Raw genomic sequence first — 24,957 nt, 5'->3', positions numbered from 1 at the left:
GATTCTGTTCTGTGGAGCGATGAAACAAAACTGGAACTTTTCGGCACGAAAAGAATGAAGAAAGAACGCTGTCCACAGTCAAGCATGGTGGTGGCTCGGTGATGTTCTGGGGCTGCTTTGCATCCTCTGGCACTGGAAACCTGCAGCGTGTGGAAGGCAAGATGGATTCATTGAAGTATCAGGAAATCCTAGGAGAATTGGCTCCCAGTGAAATCTCGCATTGATTATAAAATACTATTATTAACCTATAAAGCACTAAACGGTCTCGCGCCACAGTATCTAAGCGACCTTTTGGTTTTCTATGATCCTCCACGCCTACTTAGATCAAAAGATGCAGGCTATTTAATGGTACCTCGAATAGCGAAGGCTACAGCAGGGGGAAGAGCTTTCTCTTATAGAGCCCCACAGTTATGGAACAGTCTTCCAATTAGTGTTCGGGACTCAGACACAGTCTCAGTGTTTAAGTCTAGGCTTAAAATGTATTTGTTTACTCAAGCCTACCCTGACGATACTTTCTGTTATGCTAAGCACAGTCCTAACAACCTCTTCTCTCCCTCTCTCCTTCTATAGAGCCAGACACGATTTTATGTAGATACTAGAGATCCTGATCCTTTCCGCTCTCCGGACCAGCCCGATCCGTTTGGATGTCCTACCTTTGAATGGAGCTCTCATCTACTCCAATTCCAGATTGCTGGGACTACAGTTGCATCTAAAGCCAAACAGACTTCATATAAAACCATAATGAACTTTTTCACACTATCTGTTGTTACCCAGATGAGGATGGGTCCCCTTCAGAGTCTGGTTCCTCTCAAGGTTCTTCCTCTTTACATCTTAGGGAGTATTTCCTTGCCACCATTGCCACCTGGCTTGCTCAATTGGGATAAATTCGCACATTTACAATCTGTATAACGTGTTTATATGTTTCTGTAAAGCTGCTTTGAGAGAATGTCTATTGTAAAAAGCGCTGTACAGATAAAAATTGAATTGAATTAAAAATTTAAACCTTACCACCCTGTATATACAGTCAGAAGAGTGAAACTCACGGAGCTGGCAACCCTCCCTTCTCCTGCGTCATCCCCTCCGTCATGTGTGGTGTGTTACAGGAAAAAGTGTACGTGTAAACCCATAGAGGCCGCTGCTCGGTTCGGAGTTGTTTGTAGCACGGTGATGGACGCAGTACCGTGTTGTCGAGTTGTGATAGGAAGACTGACATCTTACTGAACACGCAGTCCGCCTGTGTCTGAGGACTGGTGTTATTGGTGTTATGCGGAGCTCGTGGCTGCTGCTCTATGGAGATATTTGTTTTTAAATGTTAGCGGATTTGTGCTCAGACTGCGAGCCGAGGCTGCTAAACGGTGTTATGTGTTGACTGAAGGAGAACAGTGCGTCACTGCTAGCTACAAGATGGACACTGGAGAAGAAGGTAACGTCCCTTTAACAGGGTTTAACCTCGTCTGTAAAAACCAAGCGGTTTCCTGCTGCTCGTCTTAAACGCGTCCTGTTTGCTACATATCAAAAAAAACACAGGACCTGCTAATGTGCGCGCGCGTGTATGTATGTGTGTGTGTGTGCGCGCGCGCGCGTGTGTGTATGTATGTGCGGCCCGTATGCGCTGCTTCTAGTTTAGCTAGGTTAGCTAGCACTCAAGGAAGACTGGCCATACAGCATTGACCTATTAGCTTTCTAGCTAGCTAGCTAGCTAGTCAGTCAAGCCGTAAACCTGTCATGCAGCTAACCAAGTTAATGTCTTTTGATAATATTTATAAGTAAAGGCGGCGGTTAATGAAGTTAGCTTGTTAGCTGAGTAGACATGTTGGCGACAGTTGAGGTTTAAAAAAAAAAAAAAAAACAACGGTAAAAAAGTAACTGTCGTGAATGAAGTTAGGTAGCTGTGATTTAGTTGCTAGGTTACGATACGAGTTGTTACTATGGAAACGATAACGTATTAGAGCAGAAACCTCTCGTTTGCACGGCATTACTATCAGAGCTGCTGTTCAGAGAAAATCAATCAACAGCTTCTGACCAATCAGATTTGAGGATTCATCAGGGCTGGGGTATAAAACAGCACGTCAGCCATCTTTACTCGCAGTCGAGCTCGTGCACAGATGCGTTTACACCTCCGACCAGTTAGTGCATGTGTAAACAGATTGGATTGGGGTGTTTTTTCCCCCCTTCTGAAATGTATCTGATATCTGTTTATTCGAATCATGTCTTATCCTTACTGATGATACACAAATTCATCATTCAGCACTTAAGTGACTCACGTCAACACGCGTCTAATTGCCTTATCAATCCCAACCGTACTAAAAACAGATTTAGTCATGGGGACTGGAGTACTGAACCTGAGACTACCTGTAGGAGGTGGTCTGAATTCGGTCGCACTGTGTCTCGATTCTCATGAATGTGAACGCAACTCGTACTCGGGTCTGCAAACCGGTGTTCCATGTAGGGTTTACGCTGCTTGAAATTAGATTTGTTGGCGATTGCTCTACAAAGAATGACGACAAAGCCAGCAAAGCTTACGGTGCAGTCTCCTTGTTGTTATATATACAATCAAGGTAGCGTAACGGTCATACGGTAGGGGCTTGACGAAGGATACGCAATGATCCAGAAGACTCAATCAAGGAGCGAATGTGGGTGAAGCCACACCTTCTTTTCAAAAGTCTTCGTTTTGGTCTGTTCACACTGAAACACGAGCCCAGAGTTTTCAAACTAAAACGGGGTCTCCGACCCTCGAAAACGCCGGAGTAGTGTAGACGACAGGCGTAACCTTAGCAACAGTTATGCGTTTTAAAACAAAAACACACTTGTGTAAACAGGGCCTGAAACCAGACCAACGAACGCTGCTGGGGAAGTGGGAACAATCGCGCATGGATTCGGGTTCGGACCTTAATGCATACTTGTCCTTTCTACAACCGCAATGATGCTGGTGATAAGTCGCCATTTTCAGTCTAGCGCATTATGGAGGGTGATGTAAGCACGGGAATCTGATATGGGTCAGCGTATATGTGAACAGTCAGGACAAAAAAATCAAAGATTTGTCACAAAATCTGAGAATTGCACATCAAATGCAAGTCTGCAGAAGTGTGAGCTAATTTCACATCTGGCACTGACATGGTATTCTACAACAAACAAAACCTAAGCTGTAAACACAGCCTCCACTCCATAATCTGTCGTATTTAACAGCTAAAGAAAAGATCACCTCCAGTAAAAAGAAATAAATAAGAACAGAAGTCTGTTAGTGTTTCTGCTGCTGTTTAATTCACTGGTCTGCTCTGGTCTGCAGCTGATATATGTCGAGTGTGTCGCTCTGAGGGAACTCAGGACAAACCGCTCTACCATCCGTGTGTCTGCACTGGAAGTATTAAATTCATTCACCAAGAATGGTAAGTACTGTGAGTTTAAGAATTAAGTAGGGAATTCATGCTTTTTAAGTTCATGTTTTCGGGACGCGCGATCATCCTAGTGCTTATTCCGTGTCCACGACGAGGAAGCGTCACCCGAAATGTTTTCGCACTCAAAGCCTGGGACATTATTTGCATACGTGTACCGATAACGTTCAGGTTTTGCATTATACAGACTGCTGTTTTATCAGCAAGCGAGTCTCGTACTGGGATTCGTTTTAGGCAGATTTTAGTTCCGATCACGAACGGCTGACGTCCTCTTCATAATTGAACTCTCTCCTGTCCTTTTTCTTTGTTGACTCTAGTTTTTTCTTCCTGCTGCCTCACTTGTGCACATTTCAAATCGTGCGCCTCGGACATCGTCGGCGTAGATTCTGTTCACACAGAGTCATTTCCTGGGATTTAGGCTATACCTTGCGTTCAAAACGAACTCCTTACCGATGATTTGGCTTCGATTTCCTCCGTCAGTTTGGTCTTCGGCTGTGCTTTAAATAAGTATACTTCGTTTATACGGAGAATACGGCTGTAAAACGTGAAACCCACAATAAAAAGTGCTATACAAACAAAGTTTTTCATGACTTGGAGGTTTCCTCCCCCAGTCCAAAAGACATGCTTTGGCATTTCCAAATTGTCCGTAGTATGCGATTATGATTGTGCCCTGTGATGGGTTGGCACCCCGTCCAGAGAGTCCCCCGCCTGAGTCCCCTGGGATACGCTCCAGGCTCCCTGTGGCCCAGTGTAGGATAAGCAGTATGGAAAATGGATGCATGGATGGATGGATGGATGGATGGATAATCCAATAAACATCCATGCCACACTATATGGAGTGTTGTAAAATGGTGTAATGGCTTTGGTGGGCGTTAGTGTTTTTGGAGCAGGTCACTGATTGATCTTTATTGCTGCTGTAACTAAAGGTGGCCATAGTACAATCACTTCCAAAATACCTCGAGTTACATATATCGTATGATTATTTATTAGCACACGGCTGCAGGGTCACCAGGTTCTGCGTCAGCACGTAACAATACTGTGACCCAGAATGCATCACTGGTGGGGTGTTTCGACTGCCAGACTGAACCGTTTATCCGTGTATAACCGAGCACATGCGATTCGCCGCACTGCAGAACTCCGATAACCTTAAGCTCAACTTTTGAAGAGTAAAAGATCTGGGAGGTAGAACACAAAAATCCGATACAAAATAATTGCTCATGTTCTTTTCTTTCGATCTGTCGTTTAAACGTTAACCACGTGACGGAGCGCAAAACATTTTGTCCCAGTGCTTTCAGTGTATATTGTATACACATGTTTATTGATTCTTATTGAATGACCATAATACAGTAATGCACTTGTTTTTGTCCTCTTTAATTGCCAGTACAGTGGAGATGAATTAAGGTTATTGATAATTAGTGTGACTAGTTACAAGACAGTGGGATTTGGTATTTCTCGGGGCGAGTCTGAGTCAGTGATGGCGTGGGACGAAATGGTAAACGGGTTGTGATGACGCGCAGGGTGTTATGATCTCCGAAGACCAGCAGTATTAACACTATCCTACTCAGCACACACTGACAAAGATCTGAAAACTGGCTGTGTGTGTGCGTGCGTGCGCAAAACACATGGAATTTCCTCTTTTCCAGCTTTAGCTGTTTTTCTCTAGAATTCATCAGTGGTATCATTTACTAAACTTCTGTTTATCGTGCCTTGTATGCTTTCGGTGTACTTTCGTCTTCCTCTACAGAAGTGCTTAGCCAGGCATGCTTGTGTAATATATGAGCACTTTTTTTAATGAACTGAAGCAGTCCATAAAATCTTCCTGCTGTGCAGGAATCGTCACCTCTGTTTGCAGTAATAGGCCGGTCGCGTGGTCCTGCCGTGTCGAGAGGAAGAAGAAGGGGGGCAAAAAAGGCAAGAAGCATCTGCTTTACTCCATGTGGTCACTCTCACTGTGTTCTGTCCTTTTTCCTGTGTTTTCCCAGCTTGGTGCAGTGGCTGAAACACAGCAGAAAAGAGTATTGTGAATTATGCAAGCACAGATTTGCTTTCACGCCAAGTAAGTAAACTCTTGTTTTTCTCTCACTCTTGTTTTTCACTCTTCGGGGGAAGGAAGCACTTTGATGGGGCGCGATACGGTTACATAGGCTTTAAATGCGGGCCTTTCAGCATCACAGTATTGTCTGCCTCAGTGTTAGAAAGAGCCACGTGACCGCAAAACACCACACTAGTTGTTGTCCTTTTCAGAGGTACAGTGAACGGTAAATGACACCCTAGGTCATGTGATCCTCTCGGGCTAATGACCCCTCTGCGGTGGTATTTGAAAGCTTGCCAGGAGAAGAAGAGCACACGTTGATGTCCGCTCCTGTGGGACCTTACATTACGTATTGTATACGCTGCTTATATAGTGCTGGCACATGACTGGGATCAAGAGTATCTCGACGGATTTCTAGCCAATGGCAGCTGAATGCACGGTAAAGTCAGTAACTTGTAAAACCAGTTCTAACTCCTACATCGAGAGGAGTTCATTTAAACCTCTTTCGCTTCCACTGCACACACACCTCACGGTGCACCTAATACTGACTAATAGTGCATAAAGAGAACGTAGGCCAAAACGTAACATCACCAGCCAATCAGAAACATGATCCGACCTAGGTAGGAAATACGACGTCCACAGCGAAGCAGTCAGCACCTGTCTTTCTCAGTGTAACTTTTATTTCAAACATGGCCCCGTCTTGAAGTTGTACATTTGAGCCAAACCAAAAAGACTTGTTTTACAATCCATCTCCTGCGCTGTCTGTATGCACGTGTTCTCCATGGGCTATCGTGCAACAACGGCTATGTTTCCTTCCACGCGTTTTCATGCGGATAAGCATAAAACAAGCGCGTGAACTAAAGTACAATGGAAACGCATTTACCGAGTAAATTCCTCGACACGTATTCAGGAAAAAAAAAAAGTCACGTGAGTTTTCCTCAACAAAGAATGAAAATGCTAAATAAAAATGTAAATCCAAGAGAAACATATTTTCACTGTGAAATCAATGCCATATGTGTCAATGTCGCTGCGTTTATGACTTTCTTTAAGAATTGTGACTTGTTGAGTTTGTATGTTGTAAACCGTGTCCTTTCTCCGTCTCTCACTGACAGTTTACTCTCCAGACATGCCTTCACGGCTTCCGGTACAGGACATTTTCGCAGGTCTGGTGACCAGTATAGGCACAGCCATCCGATACTGGTTCCATTATACGCTGGTGGCCTTTGCCTGGCTGGGAGTTGTACCTTTAACAGCATGTAAGTTGGTTTTTTTTTTTTTTTTGTCCCCCCCCACACCCCCACCAGGATGTTACAGAGAATACAAGTCTAGTTTCAGAAGTCTGTTACATCGCTTGTTATACGATGAAAATGAAAAGCTGTTTCTGTTCTCTGACAGGTCGAATCTATAAGTGTTTGTTTACTGGCTCTGTAAGCTCCCTCCTGACACTGCCATTAGATATGCTTTCCACGTAAGTACCTGGAAAAACTGTTTTAAAATAGAAAACCAAAACGGGTATCGCAAAAACATCTATAATCTAAAAACACTGCAAAAGTTTCTAGTTTCTCACTTGTCACCTTTCTGTTTGACTGAACGTGTGTATAGGGAGAACCTGCTGGCGGACTGTCTGCAGGGTTGCTTCGTGGTGACCTGCACCCTGTGCGCCTTTATAAGCCTGGTGTGGTTACGGGAGCAGATTGTTCACGGTGGAGCTCCACTGTGGCTGGAGCAGAACCAACAGCAACCTGCCAACGTGGCAGGGCAGCCTAATGAGGTAGCACACACACATCTCTCTCTCTCTCTCTCTCTCTCTCTTTCTCTCACACACACACACGGATGCACAGTTAAAGCTGATTGAATCACAGAGGTGTGTTCTGGGTGAGTTTGTTCACGCAGGAAACTTCTGACCAGAGTTCACGTCTGTGAAACGTTCTGGCAGTTGATTTCCTCGAGAGACGAATTACAAGGTGCGCACCATGACCTTCTTTGTTTATTTGTATTTCCTGTCCTGTGCATTACTTATCATTTGGATCTGAGCAGCCTGATGTGCTCAGTGTCAGCCGGTAAACCCTTATATTATACGCACTGTGTTTGTGTACAATAGGTGTGTTTACCATATTTAAATTTAAGAATTTGCACCTTCTACACTGTCACTGTGCTATACCAGAAGCTGGTTTCATAAAACGAATTATTTATTAATGAACCACTCCACCCCTAATGAACATAGGAATACTTCCACGTGTCGTGTGCTTTTAACACTTCCTGTGTGCTCTTGGGTAGGCTCCAGCTGCGGGTAACGGAGGTGTGGAGAATCAGCCTGCGCCGGCCCCAGCTGATCCCCCTGCGGAGAACGCGGAAGCGGCCGAGGCGCTCGACCCCCAGCCGGACCAAGCCGAGGAGCTGGAGCTGGACAACGAGGACGACGAGGAGGCGGGCGCCGAGGACGCAGCTGACGCCAATAATGGTGCACAAGGTACTTAACTGCTTAGCACAGCGTGAAGGAAAAAGAAGGTGGAATTAGGCTGCAAATAGCCAGAGGAGGAAAAAAAAAACACACTGTTTTGTAATGAGGTAGTTACAAGCCTTGTTATACAAAACGCACAAAACAGTAAGACAGTGACAAGAGTAGTGCTGAACATAATTCTGCATATGAAAATTCCTTTACAAACGAGTTTGAGACAGATTCTCATATATTTATAGCGCTGTCGAATTCTCAATTCTGATTGGTCGGAAAGTGTTGATGAATTTTTTATAACCGCTGCGAGCTGTAATTCAAATCACAGGTTAATATTAATGCGCTCGTTCTATCACGTTATCGTTTCTATAGCAACAGCTCATTCACAGGGATTTGTAGGGCAGGCGCTCTTGACAATAAACTATTTTAAACCGTATTGTTATTAAGAAAAATTTAAATATTAAGAAAAATCTCCTTATAGGAAAAGAAAGTTTCCTATAAGGAGATTTTTGCTTAACATTTAAGGATGGAGTATCAGATATCACGGTAACATGACAACCTTTTTTTTTTTTATTTACACGCGTCCGCCACGCGGTGTAACGGATCTCTCTCAGAACGCCAGCAGATGAACCGATGAGATTTTGGAATTGATCCAAACCGGGTCAAGGTCACAGCAAGGTCAAATGTCTGAAATCGTTTTGTTTTAAGGGTGTTCCAGGCATACAGATTAGTAATAAGTAGGACGAGAGTTGCTGGTGCTGTTGGTGTTGTACTTGTTGGAAGGAAAAACAGAGAGAGGCTGGTGTGCGTGCTATAATTAAGTGTAATTGTAAATGGTGAAAAGGTATGACGTCATTGATTTAATAAAGTGAATAAAGAAACATTGAGAACTTTTACTGGCGAATAATCACAGCATAGTTCATTTTAAACAGCATACTGTGTTTTGCTTTGTTTTTTTCCTTTTTTAATTTTGTATTTCGTACTTGTTTTTACATATAAGTTTAGTACACATTAGATAGTCGGTTTATTAAGCAGCAGCAGGAACTAAAATTCAATAGTTTAAGTTCATTTCTCTATCCAACTACTCGCCTGTAATCGAAACTGACCCAAAACATGAACTGAAGGTTTTTAAAGGTACTCCGATTGGCAACGTTGCACTTGGCAGTCAGTCCCTCCAGGATTTTGCAATGGCAGAAATAAACGCACAATCAAGCGATTTCCGCGATATTCGAAGGAGCTTGCAAAAAAAAAATAAAAATAAAAAGTTACCGCAGCTTTTGGCCAAGAAGCGTCACGTGACGTCATCACAACGCACATTTAGCCAAAGCCCTCTTCGATTCACGTGCGTCGAACACGAGTACAGCTAAAAGATCTCATTTACCAACAAACATCACTGTGAAGGCCCATGCAAAACAATTTCATGCGATTGCAATTTCACCAATTCCATTAGTTTTCCTGCAGAAAAAAAAAAAAAAAAGCCGCAGCACAATCAAGCAACAATCTCGCACACACAAAAAAAAACCCTCGGTGAAATCCTGTACGGACTGACTTGGAGCTGATTGTGTAAACCTCACCCAAGAATCTTTTGTGTGAGCGGCACGCTGCGGTGTCTCAATACATAAGCAGTGTTCTTAATCACAGGGCTTATAACAAAGTAATGACGTTTCTAGTAGTCTCCAACAAGAAGTCTGCATTTCAAACTCCAGGTGATGCTGCATTTATAAATCAGTGTGTTCATTTTACTCAACTCCTGGTGTACTTTGTGCAGATGATATGAACTGGAATGCTTTGGAATGGGACCGTGCTGCTGAGGAGCTCACATGGGAAAGGGTGAGGCTGCTTTTCATCCTCTAGTTAGTCATGCTGTAATACAAACCACTGCTGGAAAAAATATTCAGTATATATTTGTTTTCTTCCCCCCTTCCTAATAGATGCTCGGACTTGATGGCTCTTTGGTTTTCCTGGTGAGTGAATGAAATTTGGCATGTCTTGTAAGTTAAGAATCTGTCAAAAGAGATGTATTTGTTAAGGTAGCTTGTGTAATATGAGCATTGACACACTTGTGTTGCAGGAGCATGTATTCTGGGTGGTGTCTCTGAACACACTCTTCATTTTGGTGTTTGGTATGCATCACCTTAGCTTCTTCTTTAAATATACCGTCTATAGTACATACACTACCAGTCAAAAGTTTAGACACACTCATTCTTTATTCATTTTTTTCTCTCCACGTTTTAGAATAATAATAATCATCAAAACTCTGGAGTAACACAAATGGAACTATGGGAATTATGTTGTGATTAAATAAATCAAAATAACGTCATATTTTAGCATCTTCGAAGAAGACGTGCTTTTTTTTGCCTAGAATTTCCAGAAATGTGTTCTTGGCGTTTTCTCAACCGGTTTCTTGAGGAATTTCCCTGAGACGCTTTTTAAACAGTGTTAAACGAGTTCCCACGTACGCCGGACTCTTAACACCTGCTTTCCGGAATATTTCGCTCCGAGCCATCCATTTAAAAACTATTTTATTTTTGTACATAAAATGTTAGTTTTCTAATTGAAGAAATGAATATGTCGGCACGATTACATTCTTGTCTACGACACGGATTTCAAACATTTAATCAGACGGCTTCAGATCAAAAGGTTTTTAAGATCATGAGAAACAGTTCAGTCGAGTGTCCACAAACTTTTGACCCGTAGTGTTTGTATTTATTTATTTTTAAATAAATGCAAATGTAAATATTATATAAATATATATTTTATATAAATATAAAAATAAATATTCTTCCTCCCTCCCCACGTGTAGCTTTTTGTCCATACCATATTGGGCACTTTTCAGTGGTGGGACTTGGCTTTGAAGATTACGTGAGTGCATACAACATAAGTCTGATATTGCTCTAAATGGGCGGCTACGTGTTAATTGGTCTTTTGTGACCCCAGGTTCGTGCTTCTCACTTCGAGGGCCTCATCACCACCATCGTGGGTTATGTCCTGTTGGCGGTAACTCTAATTTTGTGCCATGTATCCTTTCACACAATCTTTGATTATTGTATTAGCCTTGAGCTCGGATGACTTCCGTCATGATTCGAGTTATATGTACGATTTTTATCCTTTAGATGATATAAATAAGTTGTCATGTTGTGCTGCAATGTGCGAAGAAAACCTTTTTCTAAATGAATATTTTAAGGGATTAGCCGCATTGGTTAGATTCCAGAGATCGCGGAGATTGTTGGGAGTCTGCTATATTGTGGTTAAGGTCAGTATTACTATATTAAAAGAAAACCTTAGGACATTTACTTCACCACTATCTAAAGTAAATTAACAAGGTTAAAAGATTTCCGCTGTACAATAACGGTTCTTAAACCGGTTTGATTTTCTCAGGTGTCGTTGCTGGTGGTTGTAGAGATCGGTGTATTCCCCCTCATCTGTGGCTGGTGGCTGGATATCTGCTCCCTGGTTTGTGAATTAGTTTGAGCTCCTGCTCGTTCTCATTACGTTTCAAAATCAGAAATGATCTATTATTTCTGATCATTACTCTTTATTAGGAAATGTTTGACGCGTCCTTAAAGGACCGAGAGCTAAGTTTCGAGTCGGCTCCAGGCACCACCATGTTCCTGCACTGGCTCGTAGGCATGGTCTACGTCTTCTACTTTGCATCCTTTATCCTCCTTCTCCGAGAGGTACCTCATTCTTTATAACATGATTTCAAGAATAAAGGTGCAAGCTTGTTCTCATGATGTTGGATCTCTAAAATAATCCCATACCACGTGCCCACTGATAACAGGTTCTCAGGCCCGGAGTCCTGTGGTTCCTCAGAAACCTCAACGATCCGGATTTTAACCCGGTCCAAGAAATGATCCACCTTCCGATATACAGACATCTGAGACGGTTCATACTATCAGTGGTAAGAGCATCTGAGCTTTTACTAGTACATTTTTATTTGTGTATTTATATTCAGTTTACATATGAACGTACCCAGGCTGATTGCCTCTCATTTTTTTGAGACGCACCTATACGTCAGTAAATTAATCAAAATGTCAGTAACATCATCATAATGTTTGTCATTGTAATAATAGTATAGATGATTTTAGAAAGTTTTAAAATGACACACCCAGGACTACTTTAAATGTGTAATTAGATGCATCGTTTTCATCCCTGTTCTTTTAGCAAACCCCTTTTCATCTCTCGTGTCTTTTTAGGTCGTGTTTGGGTCGATAGTCCTGTTGATGCTCTGGTTACCCATTCGGATAATTAAACACATCTTGCCAGCGTTCCTTCCCTACAACGTGATGCTCTACAGGTAAACATACAGTAGTTTACGCCTGACTGGGGGAAAAAGCTACAAATGCCCATGATACTTACATCATATGCAACTGTTTCAAAGCAATTTGTTCTGCCTCACTTGAAGTATGTTTTTCACATTCACACTTAACTATACATGTTCGCTATTACTGTACCAGATTAAAGTTCGGGTGAGACATGCGATGAAAAGTTTTCATTTTGATTTAATAATGTTGCGGACCTGATCACTGATCTCATCACCTGGGTGTGTTTCATCATACGGAGTGCACGTTACAAGTTGTGTGTGTTTATTCCCTCATGAATATCACTAGCGCAATAAGCGGCAGCTGGAGTAGTCTGCAACTTAATTACACAAGAGAGAGGTTTCTGATTCTCTCTGTGTGTGTGTGTGTGTGTGTGTGTGTGTGTGTGTGTGTTTTTCAGTGATGCTCCAGTGAGTGAGCTGTCCCTAGAGCTCCTGTTACTGCAGGTGGTTTTGCCGGCTCTTTTGGAGCAGGGACACACACGGCAGTGGCTGAAGGGTTTGGTGAGAGCCTGGACAGTTACTGCTGGCTACCTACTGTGAGTCTCAAACACATGCAAACACTTTTTTTTATATTTTGATTTATTTTAGTATTTAAAAAAAAAAAGAATCACTTTTATTTTAAATTAGTGGGTTGTTAAGTAGTTAACTAACGAACTCGTTATGTAACCACCTGATTGCTGATTGATAGTACAGTATCACTTAAAATGAGAGTTTCTTTGGTCTCATATGACATTTAAAACAAAACAGACCTACAGTGGTGTTTTGGTTTTTTTTCCTTTCTTCCCCTGTTAAAATGTAACTCAATCCAATAACCCTCATAGCCAGTCCATATACAGGTGTTCATCGTGAAATCCTGGAGGGACTGCTTAGCATGAGACACGTGATTTTGTAGCCAAGCATGACTCTTAATGCAAACATTGTCAATCGGAGTAAAAACACAACAAGAGCTCAAGTTCGACTCTATAGCTGTGTCCGAAATCGCTCACTCGTTCACTATTCTCTGTATATAGCGAATGACATTTGAGTCCACTGTACGGGGGAGAAGTGAACGAAAATAAGTGAGCGAATTCGGACGCTGACGTAAATACAACGCGTCAGAGAGCAGTCTGTCGCGGACATTATGGATCGTATCGTAAAACAGTAAAGTTGATTTTCTCACTGTTCATTTGTCACGTTTATTGTATTAGTTGATAGAGAGAACAAAAACAGCTTGTCGTGTATATTTACTGTTACGCTTATTTATTATATTTAATAAATATATCTGATGTTGCGTCCGCTATGTTTGTTTTTCTTTTGCGTTCCATTGGCGTATGGGAAATAGTGCCTTGGCGAGTGTACATCCGATGTACACTCAGAGTGCATTGTGGGTATGAACGAGTGAACGAATGTAGGGAATGAAGTTCGGACACCACTACAAAATGGCCGACACCCGATTAGAGTGTACTATGCAGGAGAATAGGGAGCGGTGTCGGACACAGCACGTGTCTTAGCCAGTTGAAATTAATGCATGCGTTCCACAGTCATACCTGCCCACATGGTCTCCACAGCAGATACGTCTTACCTGTTACTGAAACTCAAACGTAGCGCAAGAATCGTACAATCTAGCTTCATATCAGTGACGTGTTCCGTGAGGAACCTGTGTGGAAGTAAAAATGAAAAGAGAACATTAACGTTAGTCTCTGGCAATGTAGAATTATAGACAACGTAATGTTCGAATGCTAGCCACTGAGTCTTAAAAAGAAAAGGAAAAATACGGCATGTTTCTGTCGTTCTGTTATTTAGAGACCTACACTCGTATCTGCTGGGAGACCAGGAGGAGAATGAGAACAACGCTAACCAGGCAGCCAACAACAACCAGCAACCACGAAACAATGCTAATGCCGTTCCTGTAGTGGGCGAAGGACTACATGCTGCACACCAGGCCATCCTGCAGCAGGGAGGCCCTGTGGGCTTCCAGCCCTACCACCGCCCTGTGAAGTTCCCCCTCAGGGTAATGATCATTAACTTGTATTCATTAATATTCGAATAGTTTTTATTTACATATTAATAGGTTTTAAAAGTTTGTGTGACCTCTAACGTGCGTTTGTCTTTCTTACTGTAGATTGTGTTGCTGATCCTGTTCATGTGTGTGACGCTGCTCTTGGCCAGCTTGGTGTGTCTCACTTTGCCAGGTGAGCAGATCTTAAACCACCACGCCACAAGTGACCCATGATTCACTTCCATTTTGTGAGCGTTTGTGTAATTGATCGGACTCTAGCTTGGTCAGTAGTTTGGAAATGGTATTTATTCAAGAATTTGCGTTTATGCACAATCCACAAAGAGACAGAGTGTGTGGTTGCATTTAAATAAATGAGCATCTAATTTAACGAGGCGACACGGTGACACAAGGTGGTCGAACTGCCACCTGATCTCACAGCTGCAAGGTTCCCGGTTTATCTTTTTCCTCGTGTCCATGTGGGTTTCCTCTGGGTTCTCTGGTTTCCTTCCACCTCCCTTAAACATTCCATTAAATGGATTGGCTATGCTAAATTGCCCCAGTGTGTTTCTGTTTCTGACCACAGAGCAGGGCTTAACTGAAGTTGTTCTATAACGTTAGGTAAGATGTAAAATAACGTTTTATCTCCATGTGTTGTGAATTCTGGGAATGAGAATGATGTTTACTCGTGTTCTACTCACTCTGCTCTCCTCCTGTGTGGCAGTGTTTGCTGGCCGCTGGCTCATGTCGTTCTGGACAGGCACAGCTAAGATCCACGAGCTGTACACAGCAGCGTGTGGCCTGTATGTGTGCTGGCTGTCCATCAGGGCCGTCACCGTGCTGCTAGCCTGGATGCCTCAGGGCCGCAGGGTCATCCTCCTCAAAGTCCAGGAGTGGACACTCATGGTAAATCACACTTGTTGGGGAACATCTGTTTTGTACAACTGGAAGAAATTGGTCGGCTTGTACAAGTAAAATCTACCGTGGCCGAGCCAACGTAAACACCAGTCGTGTTTGTATACCCCCAAGTTTCAGTACGTTCTGTGAAGCTTGACTGTTTTGCATGGGAGAGTCTAAAGCAGTGGTCACATCACATGAGAATAAAACCTGCTGGGCGTGAAAATCTCGTTCGCTTGAATGGAAGCGGTACTCGGAAAAGGGATCCGCTTCCGGTAGTGGTTAATTTCACATCCACCTCCTCCGATTTCACTTTGCGCTGACTTCATCGAGATGAACTTTAACCCCTTGAATCCACCATTTGTAAACGCAGCTTTTTCTGCTGTAGTCCTTTTTTTTTTTTTTTTTTTGCACTTCAGTTAACATACTGGCTCAAAAAGGTTTGTACGATTTCCACAGTCAGGTTCTTTATTCATCGGGTTTATCAGCGTATCTGTACAGTTATGCTCACATCTGGTCAGGTGAGTGTAAATTTAAAGCGTAATATTTGAACAACCAGTAAAGGTTTGATTTGCAGTTTATCAAGATCAATACGTATAGCCGGTGTAGTAAGTAGAGAAGTGTGAGCGATAACAGTATAGGGAAAACGTTTGTAATTGAGTTTAGTGGCAACATGTCGTTTTTTATTGTGTTCTCCAGAATTGACATCCTTCATGAAAATGAACAAAAATGTGTGTATATATAAAAGGAATTGCACAGGCATTAAGTGATCTTTGGAACTCAAATGCACAAAAAGGTTCATGATTCTATCAGTCGTCCCAAGAGTCCCTGAACGACCAGCCACAAATCAACCCCAATGCATCAATGACTACGTTTATTTTTACCCCCCTTTTAAAAAAAAAAAATTATTGCAAAATTTGAATCAGTGCATGTAATGTGCATTTTTTAAAAATTTATTTATTTTTTTTAAAAACAGTCGTTTAAATGTGAATCAGATTGGGCAGATGTGGATTTCTATCAGCAGATTAAATCCAAAGTATACTTCACTACTTCTTACGTGTACGCTAGGAACAGGGTACATGCATGTTTTAGCGCATGCGATAATATTAAGACCTCCTCAGACAGCCGGTCTGTTTGCGATTTTGCATCAAGATCATTGTTGCATTGCATATGTAAATGCGCCTCTTGCGCAACTGCGTACAGTACGCGCGTACTCTGCCGGTGACGTAATTTGCATCACGCGCAATGTACGCATGTACCATGCAGCAGTGATCTTAATGCAAAAATCACAGGCCACCGGCTGTCTGAGGAGGTTTGAATATTATTGCATGCGCTAAGACTCACTGTACGCTAGACTAAACACCAAAACACGCTAGACACGATTTTATTCCTTCATTCAAAATTTTTCTCCTCCCTGCGTAGATTAGGGTGTTTTTACGTTTAGTGATTTGTGGGCGGGACTTGATCCCACGCAGCTGAAGCTGATTCACTATTTGCACCCGAATCACCATTCGTTGTGACATCAGGTGAGAGTTTTATCAATCATATGCCGATTCCTTCATACGTCGTTCCATGCATTGAAACCTGCACTAGTTTCTGCGCCGCTCTGTTGAATAAGCGCCAACGTTTCTTATCATTCCCAAACTAAAGGTTCTATCAATGAACCACTACCTTCCTTCTAGAAATGGGGTCACACTTGAATGCCCATGACGTTTTCTCCCCCACAGTGAAAATCCAGTGTGACTGCTTCTTAAATATGACTCGGGGGGGGGGGGGGGACAAACGGCTGTTATTGATTTAGAATACCCCCGTTCATGTGTTTCCAAAACATTAATTACGGTGTGTAAAACTGAATATTCGCGTGAACAGGCTGATTTTTGTGTTTTGACCTTTTCTCTTTTGGTGTGTGTGTTTTGTATAGATCATGAAGACACTGATCGTGGCGGTTCTGTTAGCTGGTGTGATTCCGCTACTTCTGGGTTTGCTGTTTGAGTTAGTTATCGTGGCTCCTCTCCGGGTCCCGCTCGACCAGACACCTCTGTTTTACCCCTGGCAGGTAATGTGGCTTACAGCATGTCCTGCATTTGCTCCTGTTTATCAAAACGAGTGCCAAGTTTGACGCAACGGAAAACAAACAAATGACTAGTTTATCCCTAGTCCGTCATAAAAGGGGGGGGGGGATCTCTTTGCAATATGGCAACGTGCTGGCATTCTTAGAAATGCATAGGATAAATCTCATTTAAAATATCAATGTGCATTTTCTGCGTGAAGCTGGAAGATGTGTTTAGGTTACATTAAATGAAGTCATTCTTGCAAATCAAATGCAGTTCTTGCCAGAGTGAGAGAACTTCTTTTGCAGTGTTACTAACTATGATGTAAGTAACAGAATCTGATTTTCCTTTCCTCTCTGTGTTTCAGGATTGGGCGCTGGGAGTGTTACATGCCAAAATAATCGCTGCCATCACCCTCATGGGCCCTCAGTGGTGGCTGAAGACCGTCATTGAGCAGGTGATCATCAATTATAAATCATAAGTGTTGAGCGTAAGTGGCCAATAAGTGTCCAACGTAGGTGGGAACTCCTTTAATACTGTTTAAACGGCTTCTCAGGGAAATTCCTCAAGAAATCGGTTGAGAAAACGCCAAGAATACATGTCTGGAAATTCTATGCAAAAAGCATGTCTACTTTGAAGATGCTAAAATACTAAAATTATTTTGGATTTTTTAACACAAGAAAATTCCTTTAGTTCCGTGTGTGTTAATCCAGAGTTTTGATGACTTTATTATTCTAAAATGTGGAAAATAAAGAACGAGTGTGTCTAAACATTTGACCGGTAGTGTATTTGCTTCCTATGAAATGTTTAAGGCTTGTTATTTTGCCGTGCTGTAGGTGTATGCCAATGGAATCCGCAACATTGACCTACATTTCATCATCCGGAAGCTGGCTGCTCCGGTCATCGCTGTGCTGCTGCTGTCCCTCTGTGTGCCCTACGTCATTGCTGTAGGCATCGTCCCCATAATAGGTATGTTCCAGCAACCCTCCGTCATATACACATTTAGAGCTGCAACAACTAACCGCTAAAATCCATAATAACCGATTAGGAAAATCGTTGTCAACGAATCTGGTTATCAGTTAGTTGGTCAGCGCATGGCACGGGGTACATTTACTCATTGCGTTACTTTTGTTGCTAAACCGCCCATCGGGAATATGGCAGAGAGTACAGACCGAAGTTGTGTCCCAAATGACGTACTCCACAATATGAACTTGCACTTTGCTCTATGTATGTACTCTACCGTCTAGTGTAGTAATTTTAGAAAGGTAGTACCATCTCAAATGGAACATTTGGAATGGAATGTTTTTTACTAACCGGAAGTGTGAGCCATTTCGCAGTCGATGGCACCTGACGCCAAACGCACGTGACTTGCTGCCGCTAGCTTTAGCAGAATACCCAGAGTTAAGGACAACGGATTTCTTCAGTTTACCGTTTGTCAACGTTACCTTTAACATGAGCGCAGAATTCAGGCAGTTTTACTGGGGTTCTCTCATACAGTGTAGCAAGTAATAAATTGGAAAGACCTTTGTAATATCACAGTCTAAAAGTGGATTTAAAGAGAAGCAAATTGGTAAACGAATCATACGTAAATGAATCACATGAAAATGTATCACTTGAATATGAATCTCATGAAAATGAATCACATGTAAATGAACCATATGAAAATGAATACATAAATTAAAGACAACATGAGCGCAGTCACCATCAGACGGAGGCGTAATCGTTAAGTGACGGCGGAAAATAATAGAATTTGTTTTCCATGAGTTGAAAATGGATCAACACAGCTGTTAGATTCATGTCATAACTTATTATTTGTAGTAACGTTTTGTTGAGAAGACTCCACTCGCGTTACCCAGAGATTTAGCCACTGTGTCCGTGCGCTTCCTGAATTTGGATCACCTTGTTTCTTATACTGTGTGTGTAGGGGTTACCCTGGAGATGCAGAACCTGGTTCAGAGGAGAATCTACCCCTTCCTGCTGATGGTCGTGGTTCTGATGGGAATCCTCTCGTTCCAAATCCGACAGTTCAAGCGCCTTTACGAACACATCAAGAACGACAAGTGAGTCACGACACCCCACCCAAACGTTCGAACCTCCTGTACCGTAATAATAAGCGATTACTTTACAAATGTTAATGAAACCTAGTATTTTATTAAGCGTTAACCCTAGCGTTTGTGTTTTTCTGTTCACACAGGTATCTCGTAGGACAGAGACTTGTGAACTATGAACGTAAAGCTGGTAAACCCAGCACGACTACACACAGCAGCCCAGTGCAGGAATAAAAGCTTCGGAAAACGTGATCGTGTTTGACGAAGAGTGTGTATGTGTTCCCTTCCTCATCCGTTTCCTCTGTGCGTGTGCGTCTCCATCATTTCTCATGTCCAATCCAAGATTCATGAAGAACTCTGAGTGAGTCCTGGTGTCTCTGATTTTGCCTGAAATGTTTATAAACCAACCAAAAAAAAAAAAAAAAAAAGAGAGAGAGCAAGAAATCCTTCACACCAACCAACTTGGATTTAAAAGTATCACTGTACATCTTTGAAACAACAACAACAACGAGTTAATATGTATATTAATTTATTAAATCTCTTTACTTTGTGGAATCCTGTTGCTTGGTCAGTACCGATGCCAGCGTCGTGCTCTCCAGTCCTGAGGACGGGACGGTCGTCCATGAGTCTGGGGCTGAGAGAACACACTCGGCATGCGCGTCTTAGCATTCAGCTGTAATATTAGAAGCCTTTTTATTTATTTGATTTCTAAGAGGTATGTTAGGGAGCTTGTTAATTACAGGTTCTCGCCTGAGCTGAAGCTTTCAGTTCCTGATTATTGTAATCTCTAACAACGTAGAGGACGTGGCTTGAGTGTGGATTCGAGGCTCAGATCTCAAACCAAGTTCTCAAACCAAGTCCAGCGCCTACCGGGACGGTGGCATTCTTTTACGTGGAACATTGGGGGACAGGCGGCGTTCGTTTTACCGAAGCATGTCGTATATATGAGCACGGAAACCGCACCACGGAGTCAGACAGTAGTGTTTACGGCTCACGGTGAGCTACGAAGCTTACGTCGGGCCTCGGTTTTCTGTCCGGTTCTGAAGCTCTTCAATCCTTCCTGATAACCCTGATAAGAGACTGTGTCGTGCGCGTGCCGATTGCCTCAGCGCCTAGAATAGCATGAGTTTCCTGTCAATGTTATAAAGTGTCGACTGTCGTGGGTCTCATTCTTCACCACCTTACTGACTTTAATGTACACGAATGATGCGCTTCAGAAAATCTCGAAATGTCTTAACAGCAATAGGTTTTGGAGGTCTGTTCAGATCAGTGAATCAGTGTTCATATTATTCCACCTCGGTCCATCAATCTGGTATGTCTTCTTTTTTCTTCTTCTTCTTTTTCTTTTCTCCCCTCAAGATCAGTAAATGCATTATGATGTGGGAAGACTGATCCAGATTAGTAGACCAAAAATCATTGTGTCCATATTCCAAAAAAGAGTTCCTAACAGTTTGTACATAATGTAAATTTTTACAATACTGACTGATCACCTTTTGTAGCGAAGTCATTTCTTCACGTCTGCCACAAACCCGCCCTCAGATTGAACCGAACCCGGAATACCGCAAGCTTCTTAATATTATTTGGGCTCCTTTTAAAAGCGAAATGTTTCTATTTTTATAACGCGCGTGTACCGACTTGGCGGGTTCTCGATCACGTCGGTCTCGCCCGCTTTCCTGCGGAAGCGAGGCGGCGGCCGCGTGGAGCTGTGACGCTGTGTGGGATGCAGACGGCATGCTGGTACAGTACTAAAGACTCTCACACGTCAGGTCAGCGCAACCTTGTCCTATCCGTAGCATGTTCGTGTGAGACGTATTCAGTATTCTGAATGTTTTCAAACCTCCTAGGAGGCTATGGCTGTAATTACATCCTTATACAGGCAGACGAGTACCTTTTTATTTTATTTTATTTTTTTTTGGGTGTTTTGTTGGAAAATTTTATTACAAATATTAAATCAAAAGTGTGATACAGTGGTTGTCAGCGTGTTTTGATTTGAATTCAGAAAATCGTTCTGTTCGTCGGTCATAAAACGTTCATCAATGCAGAAGGGTGTTATTTTAAAAAGGTGCAGTTTGTAATTTAAACAAGATCACATGAGCAAGAGTGCTGGTTGTAGTTCAATTCAATCTTATTTCATCTGTATGGCATTTTTAACAAGGGACGTTGTCTCAAAGCAGCTTTGTGAATATTCACTATGTATAATAACTATCTGAATCTGCCACAGGTAATCACAGCTATGATATTCTGGCCAACAGCATGATTGCAAGTGTGAGATCAGCGTGTGGCTGATTATTACAAGTGTATTAAAAGTTGTTTATATGAAGCTATGTGTAAGATTTTGGTATTTCACCTTCTTTGCTTGACAGAAATGTTATTGCCCTCATTGTGCCCAGGGTTGGTGTAAACAGTATTCTTTCTATGGGGGGTAAAAGCCTCATCTGCTAAGAAAGCACAAGATAAGGGTCCAAGATCTTCATCGCCTTCAGAAGGGTCAAACTCGAAGGCCAGAGCCGGTCAACGTGCCCCGATCACCGTTCCAAACAATAGTCTCTCATGTCAGCTAATCTGAATCTGCATCCAGCATCAACAACCACCAGAAAGACAACGGGAGCTGCTGGAGGAAGCGGTCTCAATGATGACGTGTCTGTTGCTCTCAGGCAATTAGTCCCCGAGAACATGCAATTTGGAGGCTATCCGTCCCCCGCCCGGCTGTCTCACGAAGTCTCGGACAAGACGGTCCCAGATGGCATCACACACCCCTCTGATCCTCGTCATTGTGCTGAGTCACAGACTCTATAATTAAACAACAGTCGAAGCTGAGCAAAAGGAGGCCCTAGCTGGCAAGTACAGTCCAAATCACAACAGAAATGTTGTTAATTTCTAAACATAACACATTGATAATGCTTCTGACTGACTGACTGGTTAATTCATTAATTTCACCCTATATACAGTATAATCTCTGGTACGAGCTCAGTCTTCAAATACATAAATAAATGACTAATACATTTCTATAGTTTCATGTTGAATATTCACAAAAGAAATAATACAATGACATTAGAGAGACAAATAAGTACATTTTGGACCATGTAAGTGCTGTAAGAATACTGGAGTAATGCAAAAATACATTTTAGCAGGAAGGTCCATGCAGGAACCATATCAATACTTCCACACTTCCTAGTATTTCCTAGCAAAAGCCCCGCTCCTGTATCAGACGATACTGAAATCGTCCGTGAGAAACTGAATAGTCAGTACGGTGTATAAAAATAACCAGGGACTGTGTACGAACTCAGAAGTAGCAGCACTTGGTCAGAGCAGCTCGTCACCTCGGTGTGGGCGTAAAGCAGGATTTTCTCACCGACCTGTCAGGACAGTAGATGGCACTGCAGAAAGTCATGCGAATGGCTGGATCCCAAACCGCTCTGTACTGTACACGTAGTGCACTAGCTGTAGTGTACAGGGCATTGTTTGCTGTCCTGTGTAGTGCACTGTAATAGACAGTAAGAAGACATTTGGGATTCAGCTTCCATCATGATGTCTGTCGGAGCGTTTACAGCTTTGCTGACATGACGCTTTATCACGTTTCTGTGATGATAAAACTATAATTAATTCTTTTTTTTTTTCCTTCCACAACCACACCTGAACTTTGCACACCTGAACTCATTCCAACACTGTGGACTTTAATTCACACTCTCAAATTTAGGATGGAAGAAGATTTGTGAGGAAATATTAAACATTACCTAGTAGTAAAAATATCTAATAGGTAGGGTTGCCAAATTCAATGAGGAAAAATAAGGGATACCACCAGAATAAACCAAAATGCCGCTTTTACAATATACAATTGCGTTATTTCACCATTTATAATACTATAAGCAGAATTATAGAGCAATGACCATTTGACATACAGCCTTCCAAGTAGTGATCGGGACTCAGACACAGTCTCAGTGTTTAAGTCTAGGCTGAAAACATATTTGTTTACTTAAGCCTACTAAAAATCGCCAAATCAAGATATACTACCAAGTTGGAAGACTCTTACCCCAAAAACACAGTGTGCTGTATTACAAGCAAAATGTGCTTTAACCAAGTATTAGTTAAAGGGTGTGCACACTTATGCAACCTGGTTACACTTCGTTTTTTTTTACTTTTTGCCCCTAAACTATTTCTGATTGTTTTTCACATTAAAGATGGAAAAAGATATCCGACTGCCTTGCCATGTTGATATTGGATTATCGTCTAGTCGTGTTCGCTATTCCTGATTGTGATTCAACCGTTTGCATGGCTTAACCTTTTTGGATTGGGATCATGCCAAATATACCTCTCGTACATGGATCCTAACTGTGCTTCCGAGTCACCTTGAATAAAATCCTAAATATACAAGTACAGCATTGTGACACTGAGTTACTAAATAAATAAATAAATAAATAAAAAAATTTTACGCCCCCCCCCCCCTTGTCATTTAGACCATCATCAGTGCATGAAAGAAATCCCACAAACCACAATCGTGGTGTGAAGGCATCATCATCATCTCACAACCATTTAGTTTGATTGACGTCTCACTGAAGGTTGGTGCTGTGAAAATGCTTCGAGACGATTCTACTGTATAGAACGATCATTATTTTCTAAAATAATACAACCCCACACACGAAGCTCTTTGTGTAACTCGGACCAGAACTTTCTGGAAAAAAGTTTCGCCACATACCTCAGCCTCTACCAAGCCGACCCGTCCTCCCAACGCGAGATGGTATTCGAGTGTCGAAAACTTCCAGAATATGTGAGAATTTGTATTGATTTGATGTGTATTCTCTCAGGAGTCAGGAAAAACTCCCAGGGGTTAAAGATCATAAAACTAGAAGACGAGAGAAATAATTAGGCTTTACTTTTCAACCACTTTGTACCATATACCGTATAGGGATCTTTAGTATGTTTAGTAATCATATTCATACATCACCTGACCTCTGCTTATGAAGGAGGGAGGGAAAATAGTTATCTGGATGGTTCTTCAGCTGAGCAGATGCTTCTTGCAAGTTCAAGTGGTTTTATAGTCATTTTACAGTACACAGTGACACGAAACAACGTTCCTCCAGGACCACGGTGCTACATAAAACAACCCACTGACCACGTGAGACGACACGGAATAAAATTTTTTACATAAAGCGCACGTGCAGACGTGTGCTAACAACACAGGACAGTATAGTAGTACTAAACCAGGACAATAGGCAGAGTAAGAGACAGTGCAGCGCTGTTTTAGTGTGGAAGTGTCTGATAGAACACGTAGTGCAGAAGATGGACGGCAAAGAGTAACAATATCATTTAAAAATGGTATAAATAACATGCTATGAACCATTACAGTCTGACAAGCAGCGTTTAGTTATGTATTACTGAACGGAATAGATATTCGAAGGAGACCGCGAGTGAGGTTAGATTTATTTTTGGTTTTAAACGGGTCTTCACCCTGTCCTTCAGCGTAAGCTTCTCATCTCATCACCATGAGAAACGGTCATTTCCTCAGCGAAGCACCAGACGCTTCTTCTCCCATATGAGAACGCTGACCTACAAACAAGCGTACATGCAGGTCATACGGGGCATCTAGGACACGGAGAAACACAGATTTTTAGCTAATCACCAGCAGAGCTTATCAGTTTGATCCGCCGTGTTCAGTAGATTGAATCCTTCACGCTTCCTCTCTGAAAACCAGGGTCAGATTTACAGAATCACATCAACGTGCTAGATTTATATCGTCATACAGCCTGTTCCTGAAGCTGACCGTTTCACCTTTAACACTAAAAACAAGT

General features: G+C 42.2%; 1 protein-coding gene across 2 annotated transcripts; it reads left to right on the top strand.

The window, feature by feature from the left end:
- The first annotated feature begins 1,143 nt into the window (after nucleotides 1-1,143).
- Nucleotides 1,144-22,306, top strand: marchf6 (membrane-associated ring finger (C3HC4) 6). 2 transcript variants are annotated; one of them, XR_008386263.1, is made up of 27 exons: nucleotides 1,144-1,423; nucleotides 3,287-3,386; nucleotides 5,375-5,448; nucleotides 6,537-6,680; nucleotides 6,820-6,892; nucleotides 7,027-7,195; nucleotides 7,702-7,894; nucleotides 9,645-9,706; nucleotides 9,808-9,840; nucleotides 9,948-9,999; nucleotides 10,680-10,738; nucleotides 10,814-10,894; nucleotides 11,061-11,129; nucleotides 11,255-11,329; nucleotides 11,419-11,553; nucleotides 11,658-11,777; nucleotides 12,073-12,173; nucleotides 12,599-12,736; nucleotides 13,983-14,190; nucleotides 14,302-14,371; nucleotides 14,900-15,081; nucleotides 16,994-17,128; nucleotides 17,491-17,580; nucleotides 17,960-18,092; nucleotides 19,048-19,183; nucleotides 19,318-19,532; nucleotides 21,562-22,306. XR_008386263.1 is itself a non-coding variant. In XM_053628182.1 (26 exons), the coding sequence occupies exons 1-26, from the start codon at nucleotides 1,405-1,407 to the stop codon at nucleotides 19,403-19,405; spliced, it is 2,739 nt and encodes a 912-aa protein (XP_053484157.1). In that variant the 5' UTR covers nucleotides 1,144-1,404; the 3' UTR covers nucleotides 19,406-21,138. The 2 variants fall into 2 exon arrangements, 1 of the variants encoding a protein (XP_053484157.1); XM_053628182.1 differs by lacking the exon at nucleotides 21,562-22,306 and having other exon boundaries at nucleotides 19,318-21,138.
- The last annotated feature ends 2,651 nt before the right edge of the window (nucleotides 22,307-24,957 follow it).

This window comes from Ictalurus furcatus, chromosome 7, assembly GCF_023375685.1.
Source record: "Ictalurus furcatus strain D&B chromosome 7, Billie_1.0, whole genome shotgun sequence".
In the NCBI taxonomy this organism is placed as follows: Eukaryota; Metazoa; Chordata; class Actinopteri; order Siluriformes; family Ictaluridae; genus Ictalurus; species Ictalurus furcatus.
This window is presented reverse-complemented; position numbering and strand designations above follow the sequence as displayed.

Coding starts and splice junctions, on each gene's coding strand:
- marchf6 (XM_053628182.1), top strand. Junction 6,681..6,819: donor AGTTGTACCTTTAACAGCAT/GTAAGTTGGTTT, acceptor GTTCTCTGACAG/GTCGAATCTATAAGTGTTTG. Junction 12,737..13,982: donor GTTACTGCTGGCTACCTACT/GTGAGTCTCAAA, acceptor TCTGTTATTTAG/AGACCTACACTCGTATCTGC.